General features: G+C 43.7%; 1 protein-coding gene across 1 annotated transcript; it reads left to right on the plus strand.

The window, feature by feature from the left end:
• The first annotated feature begins 2,858 nt into the window (after positions 1-2,858).
• On the plus strand, positions 2,859-17,168 carry EDEM1 (ER degradation enhancing alpha-mannosidase like protein 1). The gene is made up of 12 exons (XM_062630398.1): positions 2,859-3,413; positions 3,494-3,566; positions 5,117-5,220; positions 5,734-5,905; positions 7,980-8,163; positions 8,685-8,859; positions 9,409-9,529; positions 10,002-10,172; positions 10,756-10,829; positions 12,294-12,390; positions 12,856-13,041; positions 13,906-17,168. Exons 1-12 carry the CDS (start codon positions 3,022-3,024, stop codon positions 13,993-13,995), a joined length of 1,839 nt encoding a protein of 612 aa, XP_062486382.1. The 5' UTR covers positions 2,859-3,021; the 3' UTR covers positions 13,996-17,168.
• The last annotated feature ends 1,114 nt before the right edge of the window (positions 17,169-18,282 follow it).

An 18,282-nucleotide genomic window follows, 5' to 3' on the forward strand; every position in this document is an offset into this window, starting at 1 on the left:
ATCTTTATGGAAACAGGTTGGGAAGACAGTCCTTTTTGGATACTGACATATAAAGCTCCATAATCTTTACTTTCTGGTAGAAGAAAGGAGGCCAAAGAAAATGCCTTAAACAGTCGCTGATTAAATTAATATAGGGATGTTGTGCAGGGATCGATAATAACTTGAAATATGGCTTAGCCGCATTATCAAGCTTTTAACTTTTCTAAGGCTTAATTTTATAGTTACTGTGGCTGTGCAGTGGCATGTCATGATTTGCTTGTTGTGTGTTTACTGGATGTGAAAGAGATGCGCTTCCTCCCAGTAGCATGCCCCAGCTCTGCTCCCTGCTGGCTTGCTTTTGCACTGACCCTGACTTGAGAGAGCTCGAATTCTAAACAGGGGGTGTAAATCAGGTTATTTGTCTTGCTGAGAGCAGTGCATTGCCAATGACACAAGCAGCAAAGCAGTGAATTGTGCTAAAGCAGAAGTAATGTGTGACTGCCTGGGACTGGTATGTGCTTCAGGACTTTCATTCCCAAAATGTGAGTGTAGAATGACTTGTCTCACTAGACTGTAAACCCTCAATGAGTAGTCCATTGCTTGAGGACTACAGATGTCGAATGTCAAAGTATGCCTTGGTGAAACATTAGGGTTTTCTTTTACATGTCACTTAAATGACAAACACAGAATGGCACTCAGAGGGGGTATGCACATACTGTTTTAAAGGAAAAGTAAAATACTGGGTGTGTTTATTTCTGTCATAGTGGAAGGTGGGTAAGTAGACCTTTGTGCCAGGATTAGTGCCTTTAAATTATGACATTACAGGCTTTATTCTGTTAAAGGCAACATCTATCATTGTGATCGTTTTGCAGTGCTTCAATAAAGTGTTGTTGAAAACAATCCTTCTGCATATTCATCTGTAGTAGTACAGCTGCTTTTATTGTTCTTAGACATGTATAAGAAGCCCTCATTACCAAATTATGGGAAATGCCATTATACTCAAGTTAACCTAAAACTATCTATGCTAACATGTAATTCTTCACATCATTTGTGAGAGGAGCAAACAGGTTCACTCGTTGAAGCAGTCCTCGAACAGTGAAGAGAGCAAGTGGTGTTGCTTCCATATAGGCAGATATGTTCAAATACTAAATTCAGGAATTCTTTCCTGGCCTGATGGGGGAACTTTATGCTTTAAACATGTATTAGCAGAGCAGATTCTCTGGAAACCAATAGGAGTGTTAACTAAGTGACTTCATCTCAAAAGAGTGACCGTAAGCCTTGTGCTCAGTGGGGGCAACTTTCTGACTATTTGGTCTGTGAAGTGCTCTCATTTGATTACCGCTTTGCTTTAGATGCTGAAAGCATTTGTTGGTCTCATTTGTGCTTCTGAAAAGACCTGTTGGGTAGAAATTCATAAACCATGTTACTCAACAAGCAAAGCAAATACGTGGGTAGAGAAGGAAAAAGCTGTGGTGGTGTGTGAAACTGTAAGCTAAACTTGGCTCTCAGGAGAGCATCACAGTGAAGTAAACTGGGAAGCTGCTTCTGTATAATTGTGTTAACTTGGGATGTGGGAAGATTTCAGTCTTTTCAACAATGTGGAGTTTTGTTTTTTGTTTTTTTTTTATTAGAGTCAGTTAATCTTGGTGTATTAGTTTTTTGTGCTGAAGAGGGGAAAACCCCCCATTAAAAAGATGGATGAATTCCACAGGTTTTGGGGGCATTTTTTGTGGGTTTTGGTTTTGTGTTTGGTTGTTGTTTTTGTGTGGTTTTGTTTGTTTGGGTTTTTTTTTCAGTTTTTCCATTCTACTGTTTCTGTTGTGATTGGTGTTGTTTCTGTTGCAATGAATGGAAAACAAAGAGCAAGATCTGGTTTTTGAAACAGAATGTATAAAATACAGGCTGAAGACAAATCATTAATGCCTGGTTGTCTGACAATGCATGGTAAGTCTTTATTTTTTTCCCTGTGCAGGCATTTTCCATATTGTCTCCATCAACTTGCTAACAGGTTGCAACACCAGAGTGGACACCAGCCTTAGTTCAACGATAAAACACTTGCGGTTAGAACCACAGTTGGTGGTGTTACTGTCAGAGTTTCTAGGGTAGGTTGGAGATGTGTGTCCTCTTTACCTCCCCCAGCTGTAGTCTCTCTACTGCTGATTCTGTTCTGTCTTTGAGAGGTTTTGTTTTTACCAGTACTGCTGTGAGTCTATTTTCACTTTCATATCTACACTTTGCAAGTGGTCCTTGTCAGGCTTTCTATTTATACTGCTTTCTGATACCTGGAGCTTGTTCTTAGCTCTCTTCCAGCGCTGCACCGAACATTGCTTCACCATGGGCGCGGTGCCGCCGTAGTCGCCGCCGCTGCTCCGTTCCCTATCTGGCTGTTTGAGCAGTTCAGCTGTCAGCCCCTCCGTCTCCCCCGCTTCCATACCCCAGGAGCACAGCACGGCTTCCTCTGAACTCCCCGCCTCTTTCTCCCGCGGGTGAGGAGGGAAGCTGGTCCTGACACATGGGGGACCGCTCCCCGGCGAGACTTCGCTTACTGCTGGTCACGGCGAGGGTGCTGGGTGCCGCCTGTGGGGTAAGAGGGTCTGGGCTGTGCAGCAGCAGGACGGCCGGGTTGCAAACGTTACTGTACTCGATGGGGTGTTGAAAAACGCCTCTCCCTGTTCTCCGCCGCACTCCCGATAGCGGAGAGCCCCCACTTCTCCACCTCCGCCTCCGGGGCTGGGCCGGGCGCAGGCCTCACCCCTCTTCCGGGTGGGGCCGCCCCGCCGCCAGGCCGTGCCACGACAGCCGCGGGCCGCCCCGTGCCCCGCCCCGCCGCTTTAAGGCTCGCAGCGGTTCCGCCCGTGAGTGACGGCGCTGCTCTCCCTGTGACCGACGGGCGGTCCCGGCTCGGCCAATGGGAGCCCCGCGCCCCGTGTTTCCCTTCCGCTGTTAAAGGGGGCGCGGCGCGGAGCAGCGCGGTGGGGTTTGCAGTGCGGGGCGAGGGGAGCGGCGGCCCCTTTAAAGTATGCGCGCGGCGCGCAGGTGACCATGCAATGGCGGTCGGTGCTGCTGGGGCTGCTGCTGCTGAGGCTGGCGCTGCAGGCGCTGCTGGCGCTGCTGCCCGCGCTGGCGCCCGGCCTCTGCCTGCGCCGCCGCTTCCCCTTCACCTTTCCGCCACCGCCCGGCGCCGCCGGCTCCTCGCACTGGGGCTCGCTGCTGTGGCGGGACGGCCATGGCGGCGGGGCGGCGGCGGCGGCGGGGGGTGACGAGTACGAGCGGCGGTACAGCGGAGCCTTCCCGCCGCAGCTGCGGGCCCGGCTGCGCGACGCCGCCCGCGGCATGTTCGTGTTCAGCTACGACAGCTACATGCAGCACGCCTTTCCCCGGGACGAGCTCGATCCGCTGCACTGCCGCGGCCGCGGACCCGACCGCCGGGACCCGTGAGTGGCGGGGGGGGGAAGCGGGGCGGGGAGCGGGGAGCCAGGCGCGCCGGGCCTGACGCCCGGTTCTTCCCTTCCAGCTCCAACCTCAACATCAACGATGTCCTGGGGAACTACTCGCTGACGCTGATCGACGCGCTGGACACGCTGGCGGTGAGTCCGCGGCGGGGCCGGGGAGGGTGGGCGCTGCTCCTGCAGGGAACGCTGCCTTCTTTCCTTCTGTCTGTCTGTCCATCCATCCGCGACCGCCCTGCTGTGTTGTACGAGAAGGCTCCTTGGTCCCCCCGTTAAGTTTAACCCCCAGGGAAGTTCGGGACGCTCTGAACTTTGCTGATCAGTTCAAAGGTGCATTAATGTAGCTGGGATGCATTGCCGCAGAGTAAATCTTCTGCTAATTAAAGTCGGAAAGCCGTGTCTTGGTGGGATATGGATATTAACATCTGAAAGGCTCAAGTGGGTCGATGGGAGATTTTAGCGATGTGAAATCCCGGATGCTTCTTGGCATGTATGAGTTTCATTTGCTCTGTTAATCCTCGAAACGGGTGCTTGTTGCTCTCATTTTTGCAGCCAGGGCAGATTCTTGGCCTTCTGGAGTGTCACTGATGCACTGGATCCAGAGTGCATTTCTCTCTTCTTGTGCAGAAGGTGGTGTGTGCATGCTCTCTTTGTGTTACAGAATACTTGCCGTTGCTACCATGGAACTGCAGTTCTGTAGGGAGGAGGTCTCAGCTGTTTAACTGAACAGAACTGAAAGCAGGAAGTTGGTTTTAACTGAAGCAGTGGGTAGGGATCCATGCTGCGTGGCAGGTGGTGTGGTGTGTTGGCTGAACAGTTGCCTTCCTGTGCTCATTCACCAGTGGCTCAGTGTCCCATCCATACCTTTTGGGACAGTACATAACTTTCTCAGCTATAAAACTTCTGATTCCTAGAGTCTCATGTGTTTTGGAAGCTTCTGCATGGAGAATGCCTACTTAGCTCTTTGTCTACTCAGATCAAGCATGCGAATGCTTTCCTGCTAGGTCTGGGTAGCAGAAAGAGCAGGCAGGCTGGCACATGGTTAAAGTGCTCGGGAGTTCTGTACACCCACCCATACCTGAACTAATACAAGCGGGACCCTGTGTTTTTCTTCCATACTCCTGTTTCCTTGAAGCTGGGTCTATCTCTAGATATAGTGGAAATTAATTGCTAAGGTATACCTAAAGAAAACTGGCATGGGGGAACTTATTGGGCAGGGTGTGCAGTGTTGAGTAAAAAGCCAGAAAGACTGGTCTTCACTGGTCAAATAAATGAGTCAGGCTTCATTGTTCTGCAAACTGTGTTACCTTTTAAGCTAAACTGAACTATTAAGCTGATAGTTCAAGCAGTTTAAAACACTCAATGTGCTAGATCTTAAGAGTAGACTTATGCTCTAAAAGATCACCCAAAAGACCAGTATTGGGGGTGGAAGAGCATGTGAGTGCATAGGTTGGTAAAACAGACAAAAATATACCTGTTGATTTCCCTGTTTTCACATACTTCTTAAAAATGAACTTTTACATGTCAGTAGGATGAGTAACTTCCAGAAAGTCTTTTTAGTAGGAGCTTGCAATACTCAGTTCTGTGTCTAGTTAATATGTTTATTGGTCTAAAATGTAAACTTGTCATTCTGTTTCCTAACCCTCTTCTGAAGCAATTAAATAAAATAGCCTTGTTTTTATATCAAGGTAATGGGAAACTCCTCGGAATTCCAGAAAGCAGTGAAGTTGGTGATTGACACAGTTTCATTTGATAAAGACTCAACAGTCCAAGTTTTTGAGGCAACAATCAGGTATGTGGCTCTTAAGTTTCTGTCTTTAAATCGATGACAAGTTTAAAGACTTGGTGTGCATATATGGCAGAAACCAAGTAAAATCATCAATAAAAATGTCTTTGGTAGGCTTTGCCCCATAATTATTCCTTAAATAAGGTGGTTTTTAACCTTTCATGAAAAACAGATACTCTGTTTTTGTTTTCTTCTGTGGAGCTGTTTGCTTTCACTTTTGTTTTAAGCAAAAAATAGGCCTGTCTTCCTTGGAGATGAGATTAAGATACTGTCTGATTTTGAATGGCTTAATTTTCTGAATGTCTTAAACAGTCTTTATTTAATTGCTGCTTACCTTGGCTAAACTTTCTTTTTTTCTGAATACTGAGTTTATATAACAACTTTACTGCCATTTGCAGGGGCAAGGAAGTCTTTGCTCACAAACACACTTGGTATGTTGTAAGGAGCTACTTGGTTCAGATCAGAAGAGCTAGGTTCAGATCACATTTAAAAACTGAAGATCCTTTCCTTTTCCCATAGGGTTTTGGGAAGCCTGCTTTCTGCCCACATAATAATCACAGATACCAAACAGCCTTTTGGTGATATGACCATTAAGGATTATGACAATGAACTGTTGCATATGGCTCATGACCTAGCAGTGAGATTACTTCCAGCCTTTGAGAACACCAAAACTGGAATTCCATATCCTCGGGTAAGTGAGCACAGGAACATAGTGGGGAAATAATCTAAAAGCAGTAATTCACCTGTCCTGCAACTCAAATTCTGTGCCCTGTGTGTACCTGTATATGTATGCTGGGGTACTGAACCTGCTCGAAATGACATTAAAAAGGTGTAGGGGGAAACTGCTAAGTTATGGTGACATGGACCTTATAAGTGGCTCCTTATGCCTAGTAAATGTTTTCTTTAGGCTGTTCTTTCACTCTGTATTGTTCTGTATGGGTCAGTAGTCATTTGTTTCTGTGCTGTTTGGTTGGAATGTGCCCTTGCCCCATGCTTTCTTCCGTTATATCTCATGCAGTGACAAACACTGCTGTCAGTAAGAAGGTTAATAAGAAATACTTTGAAGGTAAATAGCCTGGGAAAGTAACTATTGAGAATGACTTGGTTCTAAGATAATTGTGATAAAATAAAACTAATCTGAAGTATTTGTTATACTGGGCTTGGAATTTATAATTTGCTAAGTTGAGTACTCAAGAATCATAGAATCATAGAATAGTTCGGGTTGGAAAGGACCTTAAGATTATCTAGTTCCAACCTCCCTGCCATGAGCAGGGACACCTCACACTAAACCAGGTCACCCAAGGCTCCTTCCAAACTGGCTTTGGACACTGCCAGGGTTGGAGTATTCACAACCTCCCTGGGCAGCCCATTCCAGTGCCTCACCACCCTCACAGTAAAGAACTTCTTCCTTATATCCAATCTAATCTTCCCCTGTTTAAGTTTTAACCCGTTACCCCTTCTCCTGTCACTACAGTCCCTAATGAAGAGTCCCTCCCCACCATCCTTATAGGCCCCCTTCAGACACTGGAAGGCTGCTATGAGGTCTCCATGCAGCCTTCTCTTCTCCAGGCTGAACAGCCCCAACTTCCTCAGCCTGTCTTCATACGGGAGGTGCTCCAGTCCCCTGATCATCCTTGTGGCCTCCTCTGGACTTGTTCCAACAGTTCCATGTCCTTTTTATGTTGAGGACACCAGAACTGCACACAATGCTCCAGGTGAGGTCTCACGAGAGCAGAGCAGAGGGGCAGGATCACCTCCTTCGACCTGCTGGTCACGCTCCTTTTGATGCAGCCCAGGATACGGTTGGCTTTCTGGGCTGCAAGCGCACACTGAAGCCAGCTCATGTTCATTTTCTCATCATCCAACACCCCCAGGTCCTTCTCCACAGGGCTGCTCTGAATCTCTTCTCTGCCCAACCTGTAGCTGTGCCTGGGATTGCTCCGACCCAGGTGTAGGTCCTTGCACTTGTCATGGTTAAACTTCATGAGGTTGGCATCAGTCCACCTCACAAGCGTGTCGAGGTCCCTCTGGATGGCATTCCTTCCCTCCAGCATATCAGCAGAACCACACAGCTTGGTGTCATCGACAGACTTGCTGAGGGTGCACTCAATCCCACTGTGGTCTTCTTGAATACCGTGTCCTTTTCCTTGAACACACAGTTCGCAAGGAGAAGAATGTCAGCTCTAGTGGAACAGCACTGAACTAGTTAGCACTTACCTGACTGCTTTTGATTTTTGAGCACAGCAGCATTGCTTTTCTTCCAGACCTGTCAGCCTGTAGAAACATGAACTTTCATTTCTATTCAAAGTCTGGTAAATCAGTTGAGGGTGGTGTAATTTCTCTTCAACATTTTGTTGCATGGGGAAGTTCAGGAGTGTTCAGTGAGGAAACTCTTGGTTTCAAGAGCAGTAAAAGATGGGGAACAGCACTGCCATCACCCTTGGAAGAACTTGAATGTTTAGTAGAAATGATGAAAAAGTGGTCTGAAATTTGGGATGATGAACAGGTAAGAGAGGGGCAAAGTTAGGATTGCTGTCATTAAGCACAATGTTAAAGCTGTAAGATGAATTTCACGATTTTTTCAGGAAAGCTTTTTAACCAAGCAGTGATACTCTGGCTTTCTAAATATATACACCTTGCATGCTACGTATTGCAAAATGTAATTGAAAGGCTTTCTAATAAATATAAGACTGGAGATGAGAGCACAACTGCATGAGGTGCAGCCTGCCTTATCACTGTTTGCACTCTGTTTACCTTCTTCACAGGTCAATCTGAAGAATGGGGTACCTCCAGACAGCAATAATGAAACCTGTACTGCAGGAGCTGGTTCCTTGCTGGTGGAATTTGGGATCCTTAGCAGGCTGCTTGGTGATTCCACGTTTGAGTGGGTGGCCAGGAGAGCCGTCAAAGCACTCTGGAGTCTCAGGAGCAATAACACTGGGCTGCTAGGTAATCTCCTCTGATAAGCTGCTGTATTGACTGGCTCCATGTTTTGACCTACCTCAGTTTCCTTTAGCAGAATGCCATCATGCTACAAGTTTCTTTGACGTATCATAAACCTTGTCAGTCTGCTTCCTCTGTAGCTATTAAGTCATGCTCTCCCTGTGTACTTGTGGTCTGTGTTGATCAAATGGCATTGTGTAATTTTGTAAGAAAAATGAAGTGTCTTAATGAGTTCTTAGAACACAAGTCTCCAAAGACACATTTTTTTGTGAAACTGGGAAATGAAATTGAGGTTCTTGCATTTGTATCCCCATTAATATAATTTGGATTGGCAGATGACTAAAAGTACTTAAACCAACTGCATGCGTGTGCTAGGTCCTTGAATGAATGCACTTAACACGTCATTTTGATAGTAGTCTTTGATCATTTCTCAGGACTTTTTGAAGATAATATTTCTGAGTGCTGGTTCTTGATTTCTGTGCTGTACTTGTCAACTTTAGTCTTAACTTTTTTGTCTGTTCTGAAAGGAAATGTCGTGAATATTCAAACTGGTCATTGGGTTGGAAAGCAAAGTGGATTGGGAGCAGGGTCAGATTCTTTCTATGAATACCTTCTGAAGTCTTACATCCTCTTTGGAGAAAAGGAAGACTTGGAGATGTTCAATGATGCTTATCGAAACATTCAGAACCACTTAAGAAGAGGGTATGTTATTTCATATGAGTATCAATTCCTTAAGCAGTGACCCAGAGCGAGATATGATTGTATAGTGTTTTGTGGCATGCTCTAGAAATCAGTGTTCTCTTTTTTTTTAAAAAAAACAGTATCTTATTTCCACGGTAGTCACTGTGGAAATAAATTTTAATGTTCCTTTCACTCCATGGTCATTGGTGTGAAGAAGCTAAACTGGTTACCATCCAAGTTAGTAAATGTGAAGCTGAGAGAAGGCTGTAGAACTGCAAAGGAAACATATGAAATTGGTTGGTTTAGTAATTCTTAAGGCCTGATCTTGCCTACCATGACTTTCTGGTAGAGATTCTGCTGACGTAACTTTAGGATATGATGTCCATACCTTTATGAATGAATTTGTCTGTGAGCATGACTGACCTTTTTGTTCTTTTCAAAATGGGTTTGAACCTAGCATGACAAATGTGTGGCTTATTCTCTTTGCTGGTGGCAGTGCTGTGGAATGAAATGTGCACTGTGTTCTTCTAGAACAGTGAATAGTTACATGTGCTTATTGTTACTTGGCAGTCGAGAAGCTTGCAATGAAGGTGAAGGTGACCCTCCTTTGTACGTTAACGTGAACATGTTCACAGGACAGCTGATGAACACGTGGATTGACTCTTTGCAAGCATTTTTTCCTGGACTACAGGTAAACTTCCATTCTGTTCAGGACAGCACAATGCAGTAGAGAGGTGTCAGAAAGGCCCATTCTAATCCTAGGCTGGGAATGAATCTAAGCATCTCTTGAGATGAGCTTCAACCTGCAGGTTTACATCTGGCTGTTCTGATAAGGCAGTTTTAGAACAGTTCAGCTTCTACATCAGCATAACAATATTGGAAGGCCTGGCCTGCTGCCTACTAGATTTGAAATACTTTTGTCTTTTTTCATTTAACCTTAGCATTTGTATACTATGCTGTGAGGCTGAGCTCTGCTAGAGCTTTTGATGCAATGGAACTACTGTATTAGCTTTCTTTTGTGGGGGAGGGAGAGGGTTGGTGATTTTTTGTCTCACCTTATGAGGGGAGTGTTTTATTATATAGCATGTTTTTGTACAGAGGGAAAAGTAATTTGCTGGCTTGCAGTATTAAGCCTGCATGTTTATGGCTGTTATTGTGCCTAGGTATTGATAGGAGATGTGGAAGATGCTATTTGTCTCCATGCTTTTTATTATGCCATATGGAAACGATACGGAGCTCTCCCAGAAAGATACAACTGGCAGTTGCAGGCGCCGGATGTTCCCTTTTATCCACTAAGACCAGAGTTAGTGGAATCCACATATCTTCTTTATCAGGTACTTGACTTTTCTGCGCTTATACCTCATGTTTTGGCAAAAATGGCTTTGTTCAGAAAGTCACTTTTTCTGCCCCTAGCCTCTGGCCTGCTAAAATCTGGTGCTTTGGGTCTGCCTGTTCTTATACGGAGGTCTCCGTTTAGGCACTAGATTGTTATGCACTGTAGTTCCTGTGTTGTTTGCTTTAAAAGTAACACTTTTCTTATAGGACAGACAAAAAGGAGGCTAAATGACCTTTTAAAGAAACTGCTAGCAGATTTTTACAAGGTGGAGACTTGTGACTTAACAGAAATAGCTGAAGTAAATGTAATAGCTTTCCTTGCTATGTAGTCTAGGCAGAGTCTCCAGCTGGCAGGAGATACACTAAAGTAGAATAACTGTGGCTGCGAGAAAGCTATCCAAAATGTTTGAATTTACTACATATTGTATTGGTATTTGCACTAAAGCAGATGTGAGAAACTTGCAGACAGTAATCTTAAGTCATGTTCCTATAAAGATAAGCTTACTATAATATATGAGAATTTGATAATACTAGGCCTTTGTTGAAATTGCTGATTAACTCTTGTCTGTCTTCATTATTTAGGCCACAAAGAACCCGTTTTACCTTCATGTGGGGATGGATATTCTGCAGAGTTTGGAAAAATATACAAAAGCAAAGTCAGTTTTCAATGTTCTATTGTCTTTTCTCACTGCTATGCACATATATTTTATTATATAAATATTCTATAGAATCTGATCTGCCAAATGTATGTAAACCAGAAAACCCATGAAAGCCACAAGTGGTGATTTATTGATTGAGTAATGATTTCTGTCTTACCTCAAAATGAAACTACAGTCCAGTGACAACTTTATGGCTTAAGAATTTTATCACTACTTTGCAAAATGCACTGTTGATCAGTTGCTGAAAACCGGTAAATTAATAAGTGTTTTTTTCTATGGATCCTGCAAGAATATTTCTCACATCATGGGCCCGTGATGTATAACTAAAGTGGAAGGATGGCCTTTAAGGCAGATGCTGTTGCATATTGGCTTTCATTTCAAGACAGTAGCAGTGAATCCTGACTGTAATACTGAGAGACTCACATGAAAGATAGCGAATTTTTATTCAACTATTGGTATTTACTGATTTTGTAGACAAGTCTGTATTAACCATAGGAGAGTGTACACCAGTACCGACCTGCAGTTAAATGGCATTCAAGTGCTGTGTAGGGGGTTGACTGAAAGAATTACAAGCTTCATATGTTAAGTTGGGGGGGGGGGGGAGAGGTGTGTGTGTGTGTGTGTGTGTTAAGAGTGGGTAGTTTGGGAAGAAACCTTTACATAAAGGACTTTGAACAAGTCCAGAGAAGGGCCACGAGGATGATCAGGGGACTGGAGCACCTCCCGTATGAAGACAGGCTGAGAAAGTTGGGGCTGTTCAGCCTGGAGAAGAGAAGGCTGCATGGAGACCTCATAGCAGCCTTCCAGTATCTGAAGGGGGCCTATAGGGATGCTGGGGAGGGACTCTTCATTAGGGAGTGTAGTGATAGAAAAAGGGGTACTGGGTTCAAGCTTAACCACAGGAGGTTTAGATTGGATATGAGGAAGAAATTCTTTACTGTGAGGGTGATGAGGCACTGGAATGGGTTGCCCAAGGAAGTTGTGAACGCTCCATCCCTGGTGGTGTTCAAGGCCAGGTTGGACAGAGCCTCGAGTGACCTGGTTTAGTGTGAGGTGTCCCTGCCCATGGCAGGGAGGTTGAAACTAGATGATCTCAAGGTCCTTTCCAACCCGAACTATTCTATGATTCTATGAGACCAGGATTCCAGAGCTGGATTTTTCCCATGTGCTCAGAATGGGGAAATTCCCTGTTTTCTTCTGGGTATTGTGAGAGTATCTTGCTTCTTTGAGAGGCTCTTAACAAATCTGCACAATGGAGTGGGTGAACCATAGGGTCAATGACTGTAGTCTCATCAGAACACTGGAAAGCAGTAATCAGTGCTTACTGGTAAAAAAGACTTGTTTCATTTTAACTTCACCCCTAGTGACAGTTGGAGTGGTCTGAAGTTAAGGGATATTGAAGGAACTCTTCAAGAACAGAATGTGTAGGAACTAAACTCAAACTAATCTTAAATTTGGCAGGTGTGGCTATGCCACATTACATCATGTTGTAGAGAAGACAAAGGAAGATCGAATGGAGAGCTTTTTTCTCAGTGAAACATGTAAATACTTATATCTGGTACGTGTATGTTCATTTCAAGGGTACTCTTCCATCTATTGCTTAGTTTTGAGCTAAATTGTTACTTGTAGCCATTTTGCCTGCCTCACAGCAGCCTCCCATTCCTCCCCATCAGGATCTGGCAGTCAGTCTCCTTTACTGCAAAAAAGAGAATAAATCTGTGACTGAATAGAAATAGTGAATGCCAGCCCAGCAATGCCTGTATAGTGCAGCATAGAAAAATAAGGGCAGTTTAAGTTGTGTGAGAAGTCTTTCTTTTGCCTCTCCCCTTTTAACTGCTAAAATAAATCACTTGCATTAAAACTATTTCCATTTGCTCTAACAGTAGTTGGCCATTTAGTACTAAGAGGTATGCTTTTTGCTTGATCCTTCAAATGCATGAGTGTATCCTTTGTAATTTAATGTTGATGGGATGTGAGGAATGTTACGTGCATACTGTAGCTGTCTCTCCTATCTCTTGTTTAGTTGTTTGATGAAGAAAATCCAGTGCATAAATCTGGAAATAAGTATATGTTTACTACTGAGGGGCATATTGTGTCTGTGGATGAACGTTTCCGTAACTCACTGTGGCAAGACATCCTCCCTGGAGAAGAGGACGGCTCAGAAAAAATTAAACCTAATGAGTTAAAGGCAGTCAACTTCAGCTCTAATGTAAGGAATGCACAGATTGTTTCTGGTTGTGTGGCTGGAGGAGGGATGTATGTTGAACTGGGTTAGGCAGTAGGAAAAGAGCCATTTGGAAGTGTTACTTTAAAGCTCAGCAGTTGTTTGCCTTACAAATGTCAACTGTGAGAAGGTCCCTTGTGAAAAACACTTTAAGTAGCGGAAAGAATGGATTAGGATAATGTGAGAGTGATTATGTTGAAGGTGAAACCTGTCCCTTTTAAGCATTTTGCAGCAATTAGTTTGTGCTTTGTTAATTTATTTCCTATTATTTTTTCCTTCACCTGTTCTTTGCCCTTCAAATTTTCCAGTGTTGCTGTGATGGGGAGAGAGAAAAGCAGAGAGGGTATTTAAACAAAACTTTTCTTCCTTCAGAATGGATTTGAGGCATGTAAAGGTGACCTTTATTACCTTGGCATCAACTGAGTGCAGAGCTATGGATCCAGTGCCTATCACCAACCAAAACAGATACGCTTTTAATACACAACAGTATTTTTAAGTCTCTGGTAGTAGGCTCTAGCATGGTTCCTTTTCTCCTCCCCCCAGTCCTGCAAAAAAAAGAGCATTATTTTAAATGTTCACAGTTGTCATAGTGAAGGAAGGCTCAGTTGAATAACAAGCTGCAGTAGTTTGGCATGTATTTAGAAGCTTGCAGCCGGCACTGGGAAAACACTTGCTGCTCATTTATGTGGTCTGTGCTGGTAAGTTTGCAAAGAGCAAGAGAAAGTGAGGAACAAAAGCTCTATTGGGTACAGTTTTCTGTACTGGGAGGAAATGTAGGGTTGCTGATGCTGAAATGCTTATGGAAGGTATGGGATTGCCTGTTTTCACACATTCTGATTTTGTTAACAGTGTAACAGAGTTCCTGATGAGAGGAGATACTTGCTGCCATTGAAGAGTAACTACATGAGACAGATTGATCGAATGGTGGGCTTGATCTGAATGGTTCTTCAGAGTAACTTTTACTGTATGTCAGGAGGAGCATGGGATTTGACTGTAGACATTCCTCTCCTCTTCAGCTACACACCTGCATATGCTGAGTCACTTGGGTTTTTCCCATGCCTGTTAGTTTTCAGTTATGGACGTGAAGGGAGATCAAGTTCCCTTACAAGTTCAGTCTTCTGAACTGCGGTAACTTCACATGCCACCTGAACAGAGATTTCTTTAAGACCTCCTATGCAAAATGTTGGAAATGAAGGCTGAATATGCTTAAAAAAAAATGGCATGTGCCACTTAGCTACCTCTTTGTAGCTGTGTTACAAATGTCCCTTTAGAAAAGGGTCTAGTATTTAATTTCAAATGATTTTGGGATTGGGGAAGGAATGGGAAAGTGCAATTTCTTACACCAAGTTTTAACTATTGAGTTATTCTGACTAGCAATACACAACCTTAAGTACTACTCAGGTAGGAGCCCACTGGTAATGGGTTTTGCTGAAACAAAACATCACTTTATCTGGAATAGTATCTTGAAAATGTAACTCCTGATCATGTAAAAAGCTATCAGTGTAGTCATGACATTCCTCAGTTATATGGAACTGCACAGTCGCAAGAGCCTGTAGCTGTAGAAACCAGTAATAAAACAAATCAGGTGCCTTTTTTTTTTATAGGGGAATGGGTTGGGAGGGAAGGGGAAATTGCCACTTAGCTTTCCAAGCAGCTAACTTGCTTAGCTGAGCAGAAGTTCCAAAAGTTGCATTGTCTGCCATGTTTTTAGTGCCTTTTCCAGACAGATGCTGCTAAGAACCGGTATAACAGTACATGAAGAACAAACTATTCCACATTCTTGTCAGCATTAATATATTAGTGCCTTAAATTTTGTTCTGTAGCAGGAAAAATTGAGCTTGTTTGGGAAAATGGATAAAGTATTTCTGATCAGCTGATTACAAAATACAGTGGATCCCAAAGTAACTTGCGTATGAGATGGCTTCTCTTTTTTTAAGAGACTGGAACAATTTCAGCCTCTGTGCCCATCCCAGAGTGTTTCTGAGTTTTATTAATCTGGGCTGAGTTTATTCTCTGTGTTAGTGCAGTCAGTAAGAGGGCTGCCTCTGCATCGTCCTGGAGATGGAGGTAGAGGTCTGAGCCTGCATTGTGCCAACTTCCCTGTGCCACAAGATAGTTTAGTGTATGCCACTGTAATGAGTTTGTGGGTACAGCAGCTGCCAGTGCTGACTGCTGTGCTACCTGTGCAGTGTACCTGTGACCTGTGCCTTCCGGTTCCAGTGAGGAATGGTGAGAACCTGTTGTTGCTGCATCCCAGCTTCTTGAACTGCAGCTCAGTTATGTTTGAGGAATAACTATAGACTTCCAGGAAGAGAGCAGTTAAATTCAAGCAGGGTTGTTAAGGATTGAAAACTAAGTGAGGCCAAAACAACTTACTCTAAAGTTATTTGGGGTTTTATTGGTTTTGGTGGTGTTTTTTTTTTCTCTAGTGACTCCCTGTTGCTTACATGCTTTTTAATTTTGACTACAGTTGAAGTAGCTGAATGTTACTGTTGGGTTAATTATTTTTAAATGAAGGCTTAAACATAAGGGCAAACTTGGTCTGCTGTATTTTCACGTTCTTATAACAACATCGGTTTTCATCAACCAGATGTTGCAACTCAAAGCATTTCTAATAAATATGGCGTTATGAAGAGGTTATTGTTTGAATCTTTTAGTGTACAGATGCATCTCAGGGACTTTGTTGTAGATTCTCCTATTCCATTATAGTTGGATCTTGTATTCAGGCAAAAAAATACCAATCGTGTTTTCTTACTTTTACTGCGTGTGTTTGAATGGGAGGGAAGGCTGGAGGGGGGAGAGGGAACCATAAGATTTCACAAAACATTACAGTAGTCAGTTGCCTTGATGTTTGGGGCAGCTGCAGTTCCAACTCCTGTAGAGTTGGCTTTGCAGACCTGTTACTGGAATGTCTTAGTTGCCTGTTTAAAAGCAAAACCTAAATTCAAGGTGTTAACGATCCAAAGAGGTATTGGAGAGGTTCGAGGTAGAGTTTCTTGACCAGTAAACATTGCCTGGGCATGCAGGTACACTTCAGTCTGTCATCGTGTAAAGAAGTGCAGGAGGCTGCATGAAGGGAAGTGCTTTCTGCTGACTGAGGGAGGCAAACATATCTGGGCTTTCTGAAATGCTGCTACTGGGCCAGATCTAATTGTAGCTCTAAAATGACAAGTACCTGGTAGCCTGGAAGCCTAATGCAGTGTTCCGCAGCTGGGCATTTAAAGTGATGGCGTGACGGATGCTGCCCTAGGTGTGCTGGTGGCTGCTGGTCATGATTTTTCCCTGCCTTGCAGTTAAGCTCTCTGAATGTGCATTTCATTTGCACTTGTAACTGCCTCTCAGTGTTTTGTGCCTTCTGCAACACCTGAGCCCTGGTGAGGGTTCCAGCTGAGTGTTATGTACAGAAATCTGCTTTAGAGTTGTCCTCAGCGAATTACACGGCTGTAATGAAGCTGTGCAACTGTTCTGCCACCGTGATTTTCCCTTCTTGTGTATCACCAGAACTAGAGTGATAGGTAGCTAAAATGGAACAGTATTGCCAGGTATCACAGCCTTTCAGCCCTTAGTGACTTGGACCATTAGTTACAGTGCCAAATAGTGTATGGTCAGCTTCAGCCAAATACATATGGTTAGAAACTTCATTGGAATTTGTGCAAGGTGAAGGTGATCAGTCATCTTTCATAGGAGCAGCTTTTGTCTACAAGGAGACTGGTGCTGACTCCGTGGTAAAAGATGTTGGATTCTTTACAGAGCCAACTTTTCTTCCTCTTTGTTTTAAAAATGCTTTGATATGTTTTTACTCTATAATGGTCGGGCACATGCTATACACTAGAATTGAACCTTTTGTGTAAGTCAATGATACCAAAATGAAATTGGTAACACTGCTGGAATAACTTGCTGAAACAGACTTTCGTATTTCTTGGTATAATGTGCAATATCAACTTTTCCTAATTACAAATGCGATGTATGCTTAATTGTTGTTTTTCCATGAAGTATTTAATTGTGGATGGGAAATCTTTAAGAGGACCAAATGCTTTTCATGAAATGTCCTGAATTTTCAACACCAAGCTTAAATTTTATGAATCTACATTAAAAAATAGTGTATTTGACCACTTTTGTGTGTGTTTTTCTCATAGTATAGTTCTTGTAAGGTCATTGTGAAGCTTGCAGATTTCCCAAACACGGGGAGTGTGTATACCTGATCTTTGCCCTTCACCAATCAGGAAAACAACAGTCGAGTAGAACTGGGAGTAGGGGTGAGTAAAGGAAGGCATAACCTGAAGCCTGTGTGCAAGCAGATTTGTGGCTCTCATTTAAGTCCTCTGTGACTTGGCCAATCTGAGGAGCTCAAGACCTTTACTTCTTTGAAATAACAAAGAGTCCCTGCTGAGTTCTCTGGTGCTGTTGTAGGTGTCTCTGACAGTCCTGCTGTGTGGAAAGAATGGAAGTCCCTGACTCTGCTGCAGAGGGTTGGGTGGCTGGGAATTCCTCTTGTTCTGTGAGCCAGCCTTAGTGATAAACTGTTGCTGCTAAGTGTTGCTGTCTGTTACAGCAAATACCATTACTTGTAAGGACTTGTACTTTACTTGTCGGAGGTTAGGCATACTGCTGGGTATTCTGGGGAGGAGGAAAGAGGCTGTCTCAACCAGAACTTGACAATTCTTTGTCTCCAAGGATAGCTTGGCTGTGTCTTCACCTTAAACCTGATTAGCTCAGGAAAACATAGTTGAGGTGTGCAAGAAATAGCTTTTATATTCCCTAAGAGAAATTATACTTCTCAGCTATGCCCTTGCAATAACATGGAAAATGAGTTAATGGTTTGCAGAAGTGCTTCCTCTCTTGCCAGCTTCATCTGCCTTGATTACTAGACATGAGATGCCTTCTTATGTATGCTGGGTTTTCATCTAGTTAGAACAAGGGAGGGCTCCTTACTGCAGGAAAACTAGAGAAGAACTTCCCAAAACAAAAAGCTTGCCCCTCAACCCCTTCATTCTCCCTGCATAATGGCTGGAGGGACAGCCTACTCCAAAAGCGGTGATTTGATGTGGAAAGAAGAAAGGAAATGTGGCAGCAGCAAGCTGTTGGCCTTGTGAGCAGGTAGCTGAGTCTGGGTAAGTACTGACCTACTTGCTGGTGTTTCCTGATAACGGCTTGCTTAAGCTGGTCTGTGAAGAGTGTAATGCAGGTGAGGATTCTGCACTGTGAACTTCTTCCCGGTCTGTGGAT

This window comes from Pezoporus occidentalis, unplaced genomic scaffold (assembly GCF_034315485.1).
Source record: "Pezoporus occidentalis ecotype Australia unplaced genomic scaffold, CSIRO_AGI_Poc_V1 ctg35, whole genome shotgun sequence".
NCBI classification, from domain to species: domain Eukaryota; kingdom Metazoa; phylum Chordata; class Aves; order Psittaciformes; family Psittacidae; genus Pezoporus; species Pezoporus occidentalis.

Excerpts from the sequence above, each read along its gene's own strand:
- EDEM1 (XM_062630398.1), top strand. The coding sequence starts at position 3,022 with ATGCAATGGCGGTCGGTGCTGCTGGGGCTGCTGCTGCTGAGGCTGGCG. Across the intron at positions 5,221-5,733 it reads GTTTTTGAGGCAACAATCAG|GGTTTTGGGAAGCCTGCTTT; the intron begins GTATGTGGCTCT and ends CTTTTCCCATAG. Across the intron at positions 10,830-12,293 it reads GAAAAATATACAAAAGCAAA|GTGTGGCTATGCCACATTAC; the intron begins GTCAGTTTTCAA and ends TAAATTTGGCAG.